The 18,845-nt window shown below is 38.2% G+C and overlaps 1 protein-coding gene across 4 annotated transcripts in view; it reads right to left on the reverse strand.

Annotated features, from left to right (window-relative positions):
• Positions 1-3,755: 3,755 nt before the first annotated feature.
• The window catches only part of LOC124285576 (SH3 and PX domain-containing protein 2A-like), a 235,953-nt gene continuing 220,863 nt past the window's right edge, over positions 3,756-18,845 (reverse strand). For all 4 annotated transcript variants that reach the window (XM_046721831.1, XM_046721828.1, XM_046721829.1 and 1 more), the window contains 2 exons: positions 16,027-16,122; positions 3,756-3,851 (listed from right to left, as the gene is read on the reverse strand). In XM_046721831.1, the coding sequence (XP_046577787.1) occupies positions 3,756-3,851; positions 16,027-16,122 (192 nt within the window). The remainder of the gene's footprint in view (positions 3,852-16,026; positions 16,123-18,845) is intronic.

Below are 18,845 nucleotides of genomic sequence, written 5' to 3' on the forward strand. Positions count from 1 at the left end.
GAGGATCTTCCAAAGATTTTCTTTCAATATGTAACAATCTGAATCAGAAGTTATGAAGTTGACTTTGAGATGACAGGATGTGGACCAATTTCAAATTATTTGTAAGCATTAAATAGAGTTTTAAAGATGTGAATTTCAAGGAATCTAGTTCAATTTTTGGAATTTCATTTCAATCATTACAGAAAAAGATAGAACTCACCTTGATAAAAAACAAACTTCATATTGTTTGTTATTCTTTATTCACATGAGGTTACAGGTACAATATTTAGAGGGACAGCAATACTGGTATTCCCCACTACTTTTTCCAAATCCCCCCTCCTTTTTACATGATGGGGGGTCAAATCCCCCCTAGATTTTTAGTTCTAGAATAGACACTGCAATAGGTAAATATCCAGAAAACAAGGAAACAATGATGGCCATATAACAAAGAGAATTTTTGGTTCTCCAAACCAGAATGGTCTCCAAGGCTGGACCCCATTCTGGGGTAAGCACTAGGACCCTTTCTATGGTAATACTTTTTCCTTAGCTCTTCTGGTAATGCCTTGACATGGCTGGTAGGTGGATAGGTGGAGGTAGAAATTGTCTTTCATCACCTTAAGATTAGAACGAGTGCCTGTCTGTCCTATATCCTCTCAACAGACACAGCTACTGGAGCTATGGCATTGTTAAAGAGAGTTGATGATGTCCATGGCTAGTTGACCAACAAAGCTGTAAAACATGGATCCTAGGTGGAAGTGACTAGACGGCTCTCCCTCTTTACGAGATTAGCCAACATGGGAAAAATGTGGTCCCTGAGGTTTCCCAAATATACTGAACATCATTGAAACGCACCAGTCTCAAATTGTCCATATTTTCATCAAGATGGATGTCAGCATGACAATGATCAATGAATATAACTAACATGAAGTCGAAGGGCATGTCCAGTTGAAAAATGCTTTAGAAACAAATTCCTGTCCACAGTATGACTCTTAATTCCAAAATGCATCAACATGCAGCCACACCATGAAAAAAGCGCGAATTTCATTCTGAAATCATACTGACTGTGACATTAAAAGCAGGTTTATGAGAACCGATTCTCATTGCTTCACTAACGATTGTGAAACGAGGACAGAGAAGCCGAGGTTAACACCTCACGAAAGAGAAAGTGCACTAGGCATGATTCAGGTTGGCACCAGCAGCAGGGATATTGCTCGACAACTTGGACTTGGCCACTCCACCATCGTTAGGCTTCATAGACGACATCAGTAGACAGGCAGCACCCGTGACCTTCAATGACCTTGGCAACAATGTGTTACGACGCTCCATCAGGATCGCCATATAGACCTTGTCCATATCAGTGATTGAACACTGCCGACTGCCAGGACTGCTGCACTAGTTCAAGGTTGATGTGGGGGTCATCAGCGCTTACTCCATGTGATGCCGTCTACACGCTACTGGGCTCCATGCTCGACGTCCTTACATTGGACCAATTCTGACAGACACCGTAATGAGCGTATACAATGGGCTAGCATGCATTTTCAGTAAAGGTTACAACAATGGCATGGTGTGGTAGTCACTGACGAGTCACATCTTCATCTACGTAATGCGGAGATGTGGTGAACGTTATGCTGATGAGTGTGTGGTTCAGACAGACCATTGGGTGGTGGGAGTGTCATGGTCTGGGGTGGAATAAATTACAATCACAGGACTGCCTTCATGTCTGTCAAGGGAGAGTTAATGCCCTTTATTACCGTGAGCAGATTCTTCAGAATCCCATCGTATCTGTCTTCAACCACCACCAAGATGTCCATACTTTTCAACAGGACAACGCACGGGCACACACAACAAGACTTTCCATGCAGTATCTGGCCCAGCAACACATCCAGGTTATTCATTGGCCAGCACAGTCGCCAGATGTATCCCCCATGGAGCACTTGTGGGACGAAATTGGTCAAAGTCTTTCACGGCGACAACAGATGCGAAACATCCAGGAACTTGAGGCTGCACCACTGCAGAAGTGGAATGCCATCCTCAAGAACTCTGTTCGGACGCTTATTGACTCAATGAGGAGACGTTGAACTGCATGTGTCAGTGCAAATGGTGGTAACACGCGATATTGTCTTTTCGATTTGACCCCATGGGTGTTTGATCCTTTCTGACTGTGGAATATTTCAATGAATGAGCGTCTTTTCTGTGTTGTTGTTTTTGTCAGTCGTTCATCTGTTATTATCCACTCAAAATGTATCAATTCTTTACACATGCTTTTAATAATCTGAACTTTTATAAGTGGTGTGTTTTCAATGATGTTCAGTATATATCAGTTACCAAGATTGTAGCTGCTGTTTCACATCAGTAGGGTAGATGCGTAGAAAATGCTGAATACCATAGTTTGTTTAGATAATAAGAATGGATAAAACATAAAACAATCCCAAAACAGTTTGAAAATCAATAAGCAAAGGATGGATTCTTCAAAAATCATGTCAGTGATCGTCTCTGGCATCTTTTGTAGATAGAAAGGAAGAGAATTTTGACATAAAAGGGGCCAGCCTGCTCACAATGGCCATGTTCAGCATAAGGGTACTGAAGCTAAAACCAGATCTAGGGTGCGATATAGATCATAGAGACTTATAATCATTAACTAAACATCAATTGATCATTGATAAATGTCAGCAAATATTGTAAGCAGGAACATAAAGGGACCATAACACAAGTTATTTTGAATAGTAACACTCTCAACTTAGTTTGTTTGCAGTACTGGTTTATTTTTAGGTGGAAGTCTTGGTCTCAGCCTTGATGCTGACTCCTTATATTCTTTAATATACTCAGCAGGAGCCCAACCCTTGCCACGTCCTGAAATTCTTATGAGCCACCATCCCTCATCACCTTTTTCAACAACATCTACAACTTCACCTTCATCAAAACCAATTTCTCCTTCATTCTCAGCTGTAAATATACTTACAGTCTTGAAGACAGTGTGAGTACATTTTGAGAGAGCCCAGTCATCAATAGGTTCTAATTCTACTGCTGAGGGATTGGGTACTCGACTACTGCCATCTTTGACATCATCCTTTGGAGTATATTTGTTCTTCTCAGTTGGAATTCCTGGTCTTGGAATAGCAGATGTTCCCCCAAACACCAACTTGCCATCAAAGGCATTGACAATGCTACTGACCATGTAACTTTTGTGCATAGCTCTTAACTCAGGTTGTCTTACCTCTTTCACTTCTTCAATTTGGCATACAGATGGACTCACGACTGACAATTGCAGTCCTTGGCTGAGATTATTTTTAGACTCAAGGCTATCTGCTGGTTTTATGGCTTTGGAACTGTAATGACAAGCAAAATCTGTAGGCTTTGGCCTTACTTGAGGTTTTCGGACTCCAGTGATTGATGGTTTCTTTCCAAACCTGGATGCTGCAGATTCTTTATGAACAGCTTCTTTTGTCGCTTTATCCAGTTTTCTCTTCACAACAGTTGCAGTAGAATGTACATGTGTTTGTTTAAAGGTAATATCATCTTTCTCTTCTCCATCAAATACTGTTGGTTTGATTTTCAACTGAGGGTGAACCATTGCCTTGGCAGGCTCTGGTGTTTTCAGATTTTCTGTCATATGTGTTGCCCCTGGTAAAAACTTTTTCTTGACAAGTCCTTCCTCATTTTGCTTTTGGCACACAAGGTTAGATGACTTTGATGTCTGTTTTGGCAACAATGGAGGTTTTGGACATGCTTGCCTTTCAGGAGGTGGTCTTGGCTTTTTCCTACCAAAATATATGTTGTCACATTCCTTTGTCACAATTTCGGGATATCTTTGATGATGAAGATCGTACAAAAATGTCATTGGCGCTAGGATTATCGGCACAGTCTGAACCAATCTGAAACAGAATATCAATATACATAGTTATTGTGAACCCACAACAATATGAAGTAGTTGGGACTTATGTCAGAATATTTTTCATCATAATGTATGAGAAAGTGTGCGCAATAGATATTTCTCATATATGATGGAATTTTGGTTTCGAGTGTTCTTACTTAGAGGAAAGGCTGCGTTACTTGAAGTTATATAACTAAAATATGTTGAAAGTGTCTGAACTCAATTCCAGCCTTCAAATCCTTTTACCAGATTATCAATCAATGTGCAATTAATATTCAGACTGGTCCCAGAGATTATCTTATTAAAGAAATAAACATTGTGATATTTTCCATATATTCTTGTTTGGCATGTTTAACAATTTAAAAGGCTCCATAGACATATTGGTGTAGATAACATGAAAGATCCATTAAAAAAACAGACCGTGTGTAAAATAGTTTTGTTTGTTTGAAACACTACTACTCACAATGCAAGACACGTTTCTGCTGTAGATGTTTTCCAACTTTCTATTTCTGAATGTCTGGCCTAACCTTAAGAATCTTACAGCACCACAAAAATACGTCATCATACCCTTGTACGCAATTTTTGTGATTTTGTTCCAAAGCATGCTCTCGAAACGATACCCTATGATGCACGCCTTTATAGCAACAATGTTGCGTAGAAGTTCCGCTCACTGATGTTTCATCTCCACTAGTCAGGTCATTGCAACTAGCAGTTGTTTATCAGTGGGTGCACAATTTTTGGCAAGCAACAATTCCCCCCTCCCATCTTGTTTTCACTGATACGCTCAAATTTATTTGTAATAAGGGATGCTGAAGTGTTATATTTTGTGCATTTTTGTGTTTTTTATTTTTTTTATTTAGTGAGAATGCTTTGTACCAGTCACACTCTGCCATATTCTATTTTCACAGTTTTGGTAAAATTTGGGTATATTATTAAAATATATTTTATATTTTGGTTTCAACGTAACTTATAGTACTCAGGGCTCGAAAAAAAATTAAAATCTGCACTCGCCCTACAGGGCAAGTAGTATAAAATTTCCACTCGTCCTTCTAAAATTGTACTTGCCCTATGCAACATAATGAAAGTAAAATTTATATTATTATATTTCAAAATGTTTGCTTGGAATAAAACTACAATAAACATTACTTACTCTGTCTGCTAATTCGTTCACCATTTAAGATAGCTGAACTTCAAATAAAAATAAAAATGTTACTTCCCTTGGCTTTGTAAGACGATACGCAGTTCAGATTTGAAATATTTGAGAAAACTAGCAGATTACAAATCAACGTAGTGGATATTGTAAACCCAACAAAGCATGAAATAGTGAACTATATTACCTTGTTAAAAATATCAATGACACCTGGCAAGTGCGTTTAATAAATGACAGGATTTTTAAAACATTAGATTAAGTTAGAATTACCACCTCATCTGTTTAACTCTTTCAACATCAGTCAACCAGAGGCATTTACTGCCATGACACCGAGTTCCCAGAGACCCTGAGATCTTAGAGGAAGCCTGTGTTTACCAAGGAAAATATCAGCTTGTAAAACATTACTGCTACTACATATTATACACCATTTGAAAGGTCTAATACTTCTGTTTATAAAAATGAAATATATATTTTTATCATATTATTCAAATAATACAACTACAACGTAAATAGGTTAATATTTAATGAAAATGCAAGCTTACTTTCCAGATAAACCACGAACGGAGCAAAAAATGCGGCGATTTTTTCCATTTGTAACATGTCATACTATCCCCTTACATTTTCTTTTATATTTTCATTTTTACGTATTTGGAAAATTATTATAAAACAATCTCTCAAATAAAATGTATGGTCGTCTATTTCCCGATATCAGTAGCTTTCCGCTCAGTAACGTGATACAACAGCGTGAAATACCTCCGTTTTGGAAGCTTCGTACGGATAACATGTGAGGCAATTCGTTTGATGGCAGGAATCGTTCAAAAGCTCTGAACATCAACACTATCACTGCACCCTTGCCAAGAGTATTTTCACAGTTGTAAGAAGCGATTTTTTTAGATAAAGATTGGTTTCTAATGACGCTTTCCTGCCACAGTCTGCTATGAGGATCGTGATTGGACATAATTATGCATGTGACCTAAGGCAGCCAATCATATTGCAGCAATGGATAGTATACTCGAAAACGAAAACTTTTAGATTCAGACGAAAGTTTTAAGTAAAAGCATGTTATTCTGAACGTGTTACGCAAAAAATCACCACCTATATGAATATTAGATGCTTGATTGGCATTTTAGAAGATGATATTTGATGAACAAAGAGATTTTTTCTGGGTTACATCTTCTTTTTATTCTCGAGTACAACGTTTCAGGGCTTGTTCTGGCCCCATCATCAGGTAAAACTGAACAGTAACTGTTAACTCTGGCCGTGACGTCACAATGCTTATGACGTCACAATGCTATGACGACGCAATACATCTGGTGGTCAATAGATACAGATGACATGGCTAATAGAATACATGCTATTATGAATATATAAGATGTCGTTTACTGCATAATTAATGGATCAATTTAGAACTGTGCAGATACTTATACAAAATTGTTGATGATTTAGAAATGTACAGAGACGTATTTATAAATGTATAGAATGTAAAGTAATAGCAGTGTATACATAGAAATTATGCTTTATACATGGGAACAGTGACGAGGGTAGGGTATTGTCTTATTGTTTTATGTACCATGCATTTGGGAGGTAGACACCCTGATCCCTGTTTATTGCTGGTTTTGTGCGTTTGATGAAGATAGCTTCAATCAACTTGCGTTTCCGCCAGTCACTGATGTTGTTTGCGAGGACTTCAGTTTCCCAGTCAATTTCATGATCAGGATTATTCATAATGTGTTGGGAAACTGCAGATTTCAGATCTGATTTGTCCACTGAAGTTTTGTGTTCTTTCACACGTGTAGCTACTGTTCTGCCTGTCTCACCAATGTAGATGTCACCACAGTCACATTTCAGTTTATACACACAGCATTTAGGGTTGGATATAGCGTGATTGCACCCCTTACCATTTGCACGTAGCAAAGTTTTAAGGGTTTTGCCAGACGAGAAAGTGGTGTCAATGCTGGCCATTTTCTTTAGTAGTCTGCTGACTTGGTGGCTGATGGGCCCAACTTACAGGATGTTGATGCGGATGGGAGATGGTTCAGGTTTCGGAGGAGGCTGAACTTGATCTTGTAGTGTTTTCTTTATGGTGGTTTCTACAAGGTTCTTTGGATAACCATTGTATGTGATGAATGTTGTCATCAGGTGGTCTGTTTCTTGTTGCAGTAGGTCCATATTAATGAACTTAGTGGACGTATCGTGCTAGGCTATAACCACTGGCAAAAATGCTTCATGCATATATATTAGCATTAAACATCGTGTCCGAGAGCGAAGTTCGAGGCGACGAAAGCCGAGATGTCACTTGATATAATAAAATTACATGATTGCACATAAAAATGGAAATAGTAAGTATTAATGTACATTTGAGAACTTTTATGAGTACTGTTATTGATTTTATTCCTCGGTTTATTAAATTTGTTTAATTATTATCTCGAACCATCGTTACTTTGATTACAATCGGTAATAACAAGTAGGGAATTCCCAATTTTCAAGCTGATCCGACAACATTCATGTTGTGACGATTTTTCTCATTGGAAAGTTTATTAATTATAGCCAATCAGGATATTCGAAGCACTTAGGTTACAAAACCACGCTGCATGATATCTGTTGAAAAAGGATACCAAACGAACATCAAGACTTAAACTTTGCGGTTAGTTTTGGGGAATTTGAAAATACCGCTAATGGGGAATGAGGATGTTAAAACTTAAACTTATTGTTTTGAAAAATAGTTGGGTCAGAAAACATACTCGTCCTGTAGGACGAGCAAATTATGTTTTTCACTTGCCCGAAACAAATTGTACTCGTCAATACGAGCGGATGAGTGGAATTTTCGAGCCCTGGTTCTACATGAATTATAAATGTGAACTTACATACATGTATATTATTTTCATTCTGTATTTTGCATTATTACACTGAAATGGAGTTTTTTAGTATTTTATTTTTCGAAGCGATAAGAATGCATTACACTGGACACGTCAGCCATTTGAAAACACCTAAGGTCAAAATACATAATTTCAATTCAATTTTCTGACGACTATTTAACTAACAACTAATTCTGCAACTAATTTGACCAAAATAATTTACCGACCATAGAAGCATTTTATAATAGCTTAACCAACTCTAACGTTGGTCTCTGCTGTCCCTGAACAGTTTCTACTACCCTCGTAAAAATACATAATTTCAATTCATTTTCTGACGACTATTTAACTAACAACTAATTCTGCAACTAATTTGACCAAAATAATTTACCGCCCATAGAAGCATTTTATAGTAGCTGAACCAACTCCAACGTTGGTCTCTGCTGTCCCTGAACAGTTTCTACTACCCTCGTATAAGGTTGCTGACCAGTCTCGCAAATTCTGGCCACCAGCCTGGGATCTTTCGGTCATCCTCAGACATCTGACTTCAGAGGAATATGAATCTTTGGCAGAAAAAGATTTTGAGCACATCATTTTCAAGACCTTTTCCCTTATGGCTCTTGCAACCAATGTATGCATCTTGGAACTTCATGCTCTAGATGTCAACCGGGTGCGTTTTGAGAGGAAAAGGCATGCCAAAGTTTTCTTTGGCTTAACATGGGACTTTATTGCTAAGAATCATTTGCCAGGACAGCCGGACTGACTATTCGAGATTCCGCCGCTTTCCACGGGGCCTTGCGACACCGAGGATCTTTCCCTCTGCCCTGTCAGGGCTTTATGGGTGTATCCTGCTGCATCTCAAGACCATCATAGGCTACGCAAGAGACTTTTCATCCCATTGTCTACATTTTTATCAGCAGAAGTCTCGCGAACAACCTTGGCATTTTGGATGAGATCTACCATCCTAAGCGCGTATGCCTACACTGACCCTCCACTGCCTACTACTGCCAACCCTCACGAGACGAGCCTTGGCTTCAATGATGGCGCTCCACAGTGACTGTTCTATTAAAAACCCTCTTTCGTCGGCCCATCACTGCAGATGAAGGGGCAGTCCTGCTTCATGTAGGTCTTGCTACCTTGTACTTCAGCAAAAGGTATTGATGTATCTTTCTGTTCTGGTTCTATTTTACTTGGGCATAGATCACCTCACCTGGCATAGCTGGGGCATGTTTATACTGCCATACCGATGACTTTCTAGACTGTGAGGCCAGTCTGGTACTTCATGCAGAGGGGGACGACATTCCAATACTGACCGCTACTCTCTGAGCAATTATGTCAGTGAAGTGGTGATTTCTGATCACCTACGGGATTTTCAAAGCGTTCCGCTCCAAAGTTCCTTTCTCGTCTTAGAATGATCTATTGGTATTGAACATTAAACGAGTTGTTGCAATTCACCTGATGAAGGGGCAAGGAATAGCCCAGAAACATTGTGACATACAATAAAGAAAAAGTTGTCCTCCATAATATTTGCCATTAAATGGGCACAACATTTACACCTGGAACTAAGGCTGCAGGTAGAAGAACGGCAAACAGACCATGCTGGGTTTGGATCGTATTTAGATAACCTGTATCTGCAGACAGAACACATATCAAAAGTCTAACTTTCACAGAGGTGGGTAACATTTCCAAAATTTAGCTTTTTATAACACACCCTTTCTCCTAAATTTTTTAATGATATTTACACAGCTAAGGTATATATGACTCAAAAACATGTAGATAGCTGATTGAATTGTTCATATCGAACTAAAGCATTTAAAAGTCCTTCTGCTTCATATTTAGATGCATAAAATGCAAAAATTCTTATCTAGGTCCTCGTCAAGGTCACTTTGAGGAGCTGCAGGCCAGTTGGAGCAGCTGATACCCCGACAGTTCCCGCACCCGGGTGATCAATGCCGTGTTTTTCAACAGCAGCAACATTTGTTGTCACAGTCAGTCCTGTAGTTACACCTTAAAACCTTCAGAAGGGATTTTCCAATACTGAGGATACAGCCATCTGGACAATCAGCGGGTCAGAATCACCAAGAGCAAGCTATGTGACATCTGGACACCAGTTTCTTCTATCTTCTTGCCAAGGAGATCAATGTTCTGTGGGTTTGCCAGGAACTGCTGCTTTTTGGATGTTAGATTTACATCTTCCATGAATTTGACTTTAGGCCCCAAAACACCACTAGTATGTCTCGGATGTGTATGATCTTTGGTGCTTGAAGATTCTGTGGGATTTGAATATTTCTTCACACGCTTCACATACAAATTGCAAAGAGATGAAAATGAACTCCCTGTGCCCATGGCAATCTTAGTAACAAAGAGCCTCCATCAAAGATGTGATTCATAACATCATCATGTAACAAGTTCTTGTTTGGTACATTTAAACTCCAGATAGCATCTGCAAGTGCTAGCTTCTGTGCTTCTCAAAGAAATCCTGATTAGTCAAACAGTGATGGTAGTATGCCGCAAAGCTCGTATGTGAAGATATCAGAAATGTCCTCAAAGAACAAACCATCTGCTGCAGTGACAATGTGAAAACGCGCCACCAAAATCCGATATGGTCCATGAAAACGTACAACGTAGACCTTGTCGACATCAAAGACGGCGAACCGAACTTGTACTACTTGAAAGACGGACCGCCGAGAGCATTTGTCAGAGAGGAGTTAATGTTCGTACCTCACGACACAGTCCCCTTACACATTACCCACCGTGTGATGATAGTTTCTTGTCATGATATTTTATCAGTTTTGCATCCCTATTTTTCTGCTTAATGTAGCCAGCCAGCCATCCATCCGTACACCAAGCCGAGAGAGACACACACACGCGCGCACGCACTGCGACTCATCCGCCCACAGCGCTCGGAGGAGCAGCCACTTCGAGGCGACCCGAGCCTTTTTTCTGACCGACCCCATGCTCACTTAAAAGTCATTATTTCAGAAACTATTTGACCGATTTTCATCAAATTTTGCTTGCACCTCGGTAGTAGTATACACAATGGTGGTATGTGGTAAGGGACTTATCTAAGGCTTAATAGATAAGGACCTGGTCCCGTACCCCCATTGTGTATACTACTAATGCGATCTTTTTTAAATGAAGACCTAATGTGCATATGTCATAATCATAAATGACAAGTGTTTTGATACTGAAATGAAATAAATAACCATTACATACATCTATTGTTTGTCATTATTTTCTTTCTAATATTGAAAAAAATATCTATTAAAAACAGGACTAGTATGCATAAAATATACATTGTATAGATGTGTAACCTTTTACTATAATACTTTAAAAAAAAGATGTTATTATTTATTTATTTTTATGGGGGGCCCTTTCGACTAGATGTATGAGGCCCTTTAAACTTTTTGAAGCGGCCATTTTGACTCTCTTGAGGCCCTTTTGACTTTTCCGTTTTGCTGCCCTTTTGTCATGCGGCCCTTTTGACGTGTTCCAATTTGCGTCATACCAGACCATCCTGGTACTGGTTTGGTCATCTTCCATGACATTTTGCACAACAGATCTAGTTGACAGGTTGGATCTTCAACATAAACATTATCAGCTCCCTGTGAAGGATTTCCTCAGTCCCATGTGACTGACTTTGAAATACCTGAGTGTCAATATTTTACTGGTTTCTGATGCTGTATTCCTGGTGTGATCCCTGCAATGACCATCCAGTGTTCTGATGGTGTGATTAACATTGTCCACCATAAACTGAAGAAAATGCCCAAGCGTACGTAGTAAAATCTCTTTTCCTTAGAGACTGCAGTGCTTGTTTCATACAGATGATGCACTGATCCATTATCTAAATCACAGAAAAATGATAACCTTATATTTTCCACACTGAAGGATCGAAATGTTGACTCATTCAATTACATTCACAATTAATACACTGCAGCGATGTTAGGTAAATAATTCTGACAAAAAGTTGCAAAGTTGCTTCTTGAACAGTTAGTGGGGCTTCCCATGTTTATAGACCCATATAAACATATTAGGAACAGTAAGAAGGATTTAGCATTCCGTAATAACAGATTTTTGAATTTTTTAGGCTAATTTCTTATTATCTTCAACAGAAAACACTGCTTTATACACGACAATTTGCTTTGAATTAACAAAGAAACTGTATACTTAACAGTTTCACTTTTAATCCACTTAATGAGATGGAATTTCCTGAAGTTTTCCCTTTAGGGCTATACGAAAATATCAATGTAATATCTTTATATGTCCATTTGACCTCATTTAGATCATTTTAAGTCAAAATAATTCAGTTCTCGAATTTAATTTACATAAATATTATCGAAAAATAATGTTTAAAATACCTATTATTTGATAAATTCACTTATTCTTGGTCAAATCTGTTAAAATGATGGGAGCGGAAGGTCACGGGTTCGATCCCTTACCGCGTCATGGTAAAATATGGTACTTGTTGGTCCCTGCCTGGCGCTCGGCATTAATGGGTACAACAAGGACTGGTCGGCTCGGAGTCAGTATAATGTGTCTGAGTGGGGTATTCATGCTTCTGTCAACGCGTGGTTATACGTCGACTGGGGAATTAGCTCATGTTTTAAGATGAAGTGTGCGTTGATGAAGACGAAGGCATAGTTGAGTTCGAACGTCTTTAGTACATGACAAACAAATACACAAGACATACATAAGGTGAGCGGAGTACCTGCTCAACCCCAGGGCGTTTCCAACGAGCGGCATTATCCTGCTCGTGGTCGTCCCAACGGACAGTCCAAATACCGAACTCGTACTCCTTCACTGTCTAGATGTGAGCATACTAAGTATATATACTGTTTTTGACAACAATAGACAGGCGACTACTCATCAATGGACAGACAGAAAAACAATAGCACTTCCTTGACAAGTTGATGTGATGGCAGACACGGCCAAGGGGGATTACCAATGAAGCTTATAAATGTCTTATACAATAATTAATGGGCTGACAAGTCAATGTACAATGTGGTAGTGATAAGGATGTACAGTAGTGATTAAAAATACAGCTTAGTGTCATATATATTTTACAATAAAGTCTCACATGTCTTGAGTACATAGTTTTGAACTTTTTAAATATTTGGACGATGGCTGTCCTAAATTAGTCCCTATAACAACTGCCCTCTGCTCCGTAAAGCTTGGACCCCAAGCTTAAATAAATTGAATCCAAACTGATAGGAGTGAAGCTATATAAATACCAACAGTTCAGATCAGTAAATAATCACTGAAGAACAATTCTTGATGTCGTTGAAATTCCGTGCAACAAATATGTCTATGCAATTACGGTATAAGAGTGATCATCTTGCCAGTCTGAATTATCAGAAAAATAATCAAATGATCGTTGTAATGTACATTTCACATCCAGGTATTTACTACTTTGGAAAATATCTTTGAAATCGGGAGGTGAGGCTCAGTACCAAATAATGACAATAATTAGCGTCATAAAAAGTACACATTAAACATCTCAGCAAATATTTCACATTAAGAAATTTGAAACCAGGAACTTTACCGCGCGACTCAGACGGTACTTGTGGGTACTGTTGCCCGTTTAAGTACGATGGGTGCTCTTCCCGTGTCTGTGACGGAGCTTGCCCATATAGAGTGGGTGCTATGCCCAATAAAAAATAATAATCCTACAAAGGATGCTATTCCTGTGTCATTGACAGAGCTTGCCCTTATATTGCGGCTGCTATGCCCAATGAAAAACATAAATAATCCTACTCAGACTTCAAAACTCTAAAATGCTGAACATTGCTTCGCTGTTAATGTCTTCTTAATACTGACATATAAAATACATGTATGTTTGTCGGTGGCTGGACCCAAGAATATCCCTATTCTGACTTCATTTACAGAAGTAATTTTGTGCACATTGTTCACACGCACTTAATACATTATGGTATAGACATAAGAAGGTAATAATGTACTGGCCTGTGATCTAACATACCTGGTAGCACCTATCAACAACAACACATTGTATATCCTGAACTGAGTCCATTTACGAACACACAGATAAGTAAGTCCTGATGAGTTCTGTTGTACACAGTGTCCATCTTGAAGATGTCCATGAGGTGGTTTCTGTATGAATACAGGATCTCCATATTGATGGCTGTGATCAGATCTCTGTGGGAGTGACATGTGTACTTGCTTGGACTGTGGTATCTGGGTATTTCATCCTTAACTTGTAGGTTGTCCATCAGGTGGTTGCTGTATGATGCTCCATTCAAGATGGCGGCATTGAGGATTTATGTTGATCAAGACACTTGCAATCTCTTCAAGTAGACGTAGAACTTGGGGAATCATCCTTGATACACAATGTTAATGGTAGGCACATAGAGAGGTTTCAGGATTGGGAGTAAGCTAAAAAGTTACTCTACCCGGATTCTCCACCAACTATTATGATAAGGGTCTGGTTGGGCGAATTAACTCAGCAAAGAGTCCGAAGTCACAAGAAACTAATCACAATTTTATTTACAAGAACGGAGTAACAGGGGGTAGCCACAGAGAGTCGGTACAACCCTCTGGGCTGAGGGCTAGAGCTGACCTGTGTTGGGAGTCTAAAACCCTACTGCTGGACAAATGCAGTTAAGAGACTTTTTATCTACAATTAAAACAATAAAGAGAGTACGATTGGTTCACAGATACAAAAATGGGTGTAACCTATATTAGCCTATCAAATACAGAATATACAAAATGGGGTGTGTCCTACTAATGACATGACCAGGCAGGGGAAGTACTCTTAATCCTGTTAATCCTATTTTAACTGGCACTAATCTCGATGGCACTTTTACTGGATGCTTGGATGCTTACCCTGGGCTAGATCTTAACGAGCCTAATCTGATGTGTCAATTATAGGTGCTTGGGTTACAATAGATGCGTTTACTCTGGGCCATGTCTTTATGACCCTTAATTGGTGTTTGCTTAAAGTTTTGTAATATAGATGATGACATGTTTACTTTATGAAAGCAGTTCATTTAATCATCTGGTCATAACTCTGAATTACTGAAAGGGTTGCTAACAGCTTGAGTCCTTGATACCTTAGGCTAGGATTTTATCTTGAACATCTGTGAAATTGTGCAGCCGTAATTTATACCTTTTTCAATAGTATGTCTGTGAGATGAGTTTTACAACTTTTGACTGGAGTCTTTCTCTAAGCTATCACTAATATTCTATATTTATATTTTCCTAATATCTGAATCCTAATATATTGCTTGTACAGGTAATAATGAATAATGAATTTTGTATGAATTATTATTCCATGATACTTCACTGCGGCATGGTATCTCAGTGGGCTAGCACTATAAAAACCAACTTAAGTCTGGGCTAATACAAGCAGCCGCACATACACACGCATGCACGTCGTCATATGAGCAAAACACTCTCAAGCACGACGTTCAACCCAATTTCACCTCACCTCATCTCATGTTAAAATGATGTAATCAGCATGGCCCTACTGGGCTTCCATAGCTGTTTTTCCTGACAGTGACGTTGCATTTCATGCCATCTTATTTTCTACATCATCAAATCATCTCTTTTTGATAAAACATACATGAATAATATGTTTTTAAAGGGTATTTTAGTTTCTGACTTAAATGATTGAAAAACCAGGAGTTTAAAGGTCTACCATTGCAAGGCAAAATGTTGCCGATGCCTTTAAGTAAATTAGGCTTTACATTTGTAAAATCATACCATATCTTTAAATAATGAGACAATGGATAAATTACTAGTATGTATAAAATAACTTACCTGAATTGATAGATGACTTGAAAAGCGCAAAAATAGCATGTTGATGCATGAACTTCTTTTGACCTCATGATGTAGCCTGTTTACCGTCAATCAAACAGAGTTGTCTCCCTTTTTTCCCCATGGTGGTTTGGTATCAATTTATTTTAACTATTTCTATTGTTTCTCCACCTTAGTTTTGTTAGACTTTGAATATATCATTTCGACAATGTCAATGAACATATATATGGCAAAATATATTCCTTTGCAATTTGTTTGAGGTTAAATCATAGATTGACCTGACTACTGTACCTCGGAAGAAAGGTGAGATAAGCAATAACGTATGAGTGAGGATAAGGTAAAATGCTTGAGAGTATTTGTGCTAAGAAAGCCTAGTCATACACTGCACTGTCATATGTTACCTTGACAGAAGACTTTTCTATGTAAGATGATGGCGCCCATCCATTGTGCCCATCTATCTCAACATACCACCAACCACCTTCAGCTTTCTCATGAACCTGAAATGTCAAGTTGCACAGATTTATTATTGCATGCATTAGAGTATTACATAACATAGGGCAATTTCTTTCTTCACATCATTCACACAACTCCACATTATTCCAATCCTGGCACAAAATATTGCGATATATTCCCACAACCAGGGTTAGGGTTCACATGCTGGTAACCTGGGTTAGGGTTCACATGCTGGTAACCAGGGTTAGGCTCACATGCTGGTAACCTGAACATGATTCCAACATGGGTAAGATTAACTCATTAAGGCCGAGGGCCGCATATATGGGGCAAATTAATCAGCTCCTCACAGCGAGTTACGTGTTTATGGGGCAGGTAATTGGCAGTTTCTCACAGCGAGAGCCACATATATTCGTCAACAGAAAGCACCTCTTATTCAGTGAGAGATGCACATGTGTGTCATACTTTTAAAAATCGCACTGTACCTATTATTTCAACCAATTTAGTAGAACTGAGCAAATATTAGATTTTCTTACGAGAGATGCATCCTTTAGTGTCAATCAGAAGAAGTATTTAAAGTGTTTTGATAGTAATTGCTAATCATTATCATAGGCTTATACAGCGTTTGGCAAATGAACACATGTCGGCGAGAAAGGGGATTATGATGTTTTTACAGAGGTAAGTGCCTGGCACTCTTCATTGGGAATGGATACTAAAATACTTCTTATGCACATTGATTGAATTAGATGTAATAGTTTAGAGGTTACTGAAGATTATATTTTCTTCAACTTCCTAATAAATAGGAAACAATATAAAAAAATTCAAGGACATACAAAGAATTCCAACACAATAGAATAGTTTGAATTTACTTTTTAGGTATTATTAAGTTGTCATGTTTCATAAAATGAAACATAATGTATAAACACAAATAATTATACATCCAAGCTCGAATAGATTAGACATAATTTAACTTACTCATTTAAAGCTCACTGAATTGTAACTAGTTATTTTCCATAATCTACAGCTGATTATGTTACCTAATCGAATATAAAGTGATAAGTCGCGCCTTTGCATCGAATATATATATACATGTCAGTGTTATTACAACAATGAAATGTTTTACTACGTTTGTTACAAAACACAGTAAGTTGGTAATTCAAAAAATTCTTACACATAGACAGAAGTAATATCATAAGTTATTACATGTAAACCATACAAACGTACCTCAAGCATTTCTGTTCAAGCTGTTGAAAGTTTCATGTTGATTTGAATTGTCAGTTTTCTATGCAATTTACATGAGCATTCTGTAAAACGTTTGTATTTGATCTGTGTAATTATCAAATCCGGTGTAATTATCACAGGTACCAATGAACTCAATCTCTATTGACCCATCGTCAATAAAGCTGGATAGTATATCAGTTACGTATCGATACGGTTCACTCCCAAAAGACAGACCTCCCATAAGACAGACTCAGTGAGTACACTAATTAGCTGAGCCATGCTGTCCACCCCTGTTTAATTAATGAGCTGACCCAGAGTCACTACAGAGTATAGTAACAACACAGTCCTATTTCCTGTGCCCTTCTCAAAACATATTACTACCGGTAGGTATGACATAAGGCAGAACATACCTGCTTAGTAAACTTACTCAATGGCATATACGTAGGTGAGTAAAATGACTGAAATACGCACATATTTGAAAGCAGTGGGTAACAGCAAAAGAAATACCCACTCAACATTCATAATACCCACTCCAAAAAAATACAGCGGGTACAGTACTCACATGAGCTAAATCTTATCTGGAGCTCTGATTCATGAACTGTTAAAGTGACATAGCAGTGTTGTTCAATTTCATTGTTCAAACATTGCAGTAAATTCACTGTTCAAATCCAATTAAATTCTGTAAGCAGCAAACAAGCATAAAAGGCTAATTTCAACTGGAATTCCCGAGTCTTCTACTATGTTCAAAGACATACATATTTTTCCACGTTTCATAACTATGGTTCAAGAGTCATCATCAAAATACAGTGCCAAGCACATTTTGTAAGCAACAAATAAGCATGACACACACATTCAAGGATAAAAAGGTTTTCTTCCACAACATTGTTTGATAGTTATGGTGCAAGAGTCATCATGTCATATTCAACTTTTCTCAACTTTTGTAAACAGTAAACAGTCATAAAAGGCCAATTTATACATACTAGACTCTGTCAGACTGTTAAGTTAGATAGTCTTCACTTTAGATCATATATCATTTACTGACTCTACACTTCATTCTACTGAACATGGTAGCTGCTTGCAGAAAGTCAAATTCATGAATGTTTGGCCCAACAAGCTTGATAAACATGAGTCGATTGAGCCTTGTTGTATTTAGTGTGTTTCTTGATTTGGTTTTGATGGAGTTTTGTACTGAAAATCCCCTCTCACATGGGGCTGATGACACAGGGATCACAAGAGCAATCTTGGCTAGTGTGACAAAGTCAGGAAACTGATCAGCGAAATCAGTGATTAACAGCTTCAAGAAACTGTCAAAGTTTAGAGAATTCTCATAAGAATTGACAAAATATTTGAAGTGCAAACAGTTTGCATTTGTTCTCTGTCTGTCCAGATTATAGTGGTCAATTAAACTACTGAGTTGATCCACTCCACAGTTCTGTAAATCACGAATGTCAGGATATCTCCTGGGATTTAACACTGTATCAAAACATTCAAGGATGTTTAATTCTTCATCTGGGAATCTCGTTTCTAAATTGTCCACAAGACAATTCAA

The sequence above is a fragment of the Haliotis rubra genome, unplaced genomic scaffold (genome assembly GCF_003918875.1).
Source record: "Haliotis rubra isolate DU_JTF1 unplaced genomic scaffold, ASM391887v1 Scf363, whole genome shotgun sequence".
NCBI classification, from domain to species: domain Eukaryota; kingdom Metazoa; phylum Mollusca; class Gastropoda; order Lepetellida; family Haliotidae; genus Haliotis; species Haliotis rubra.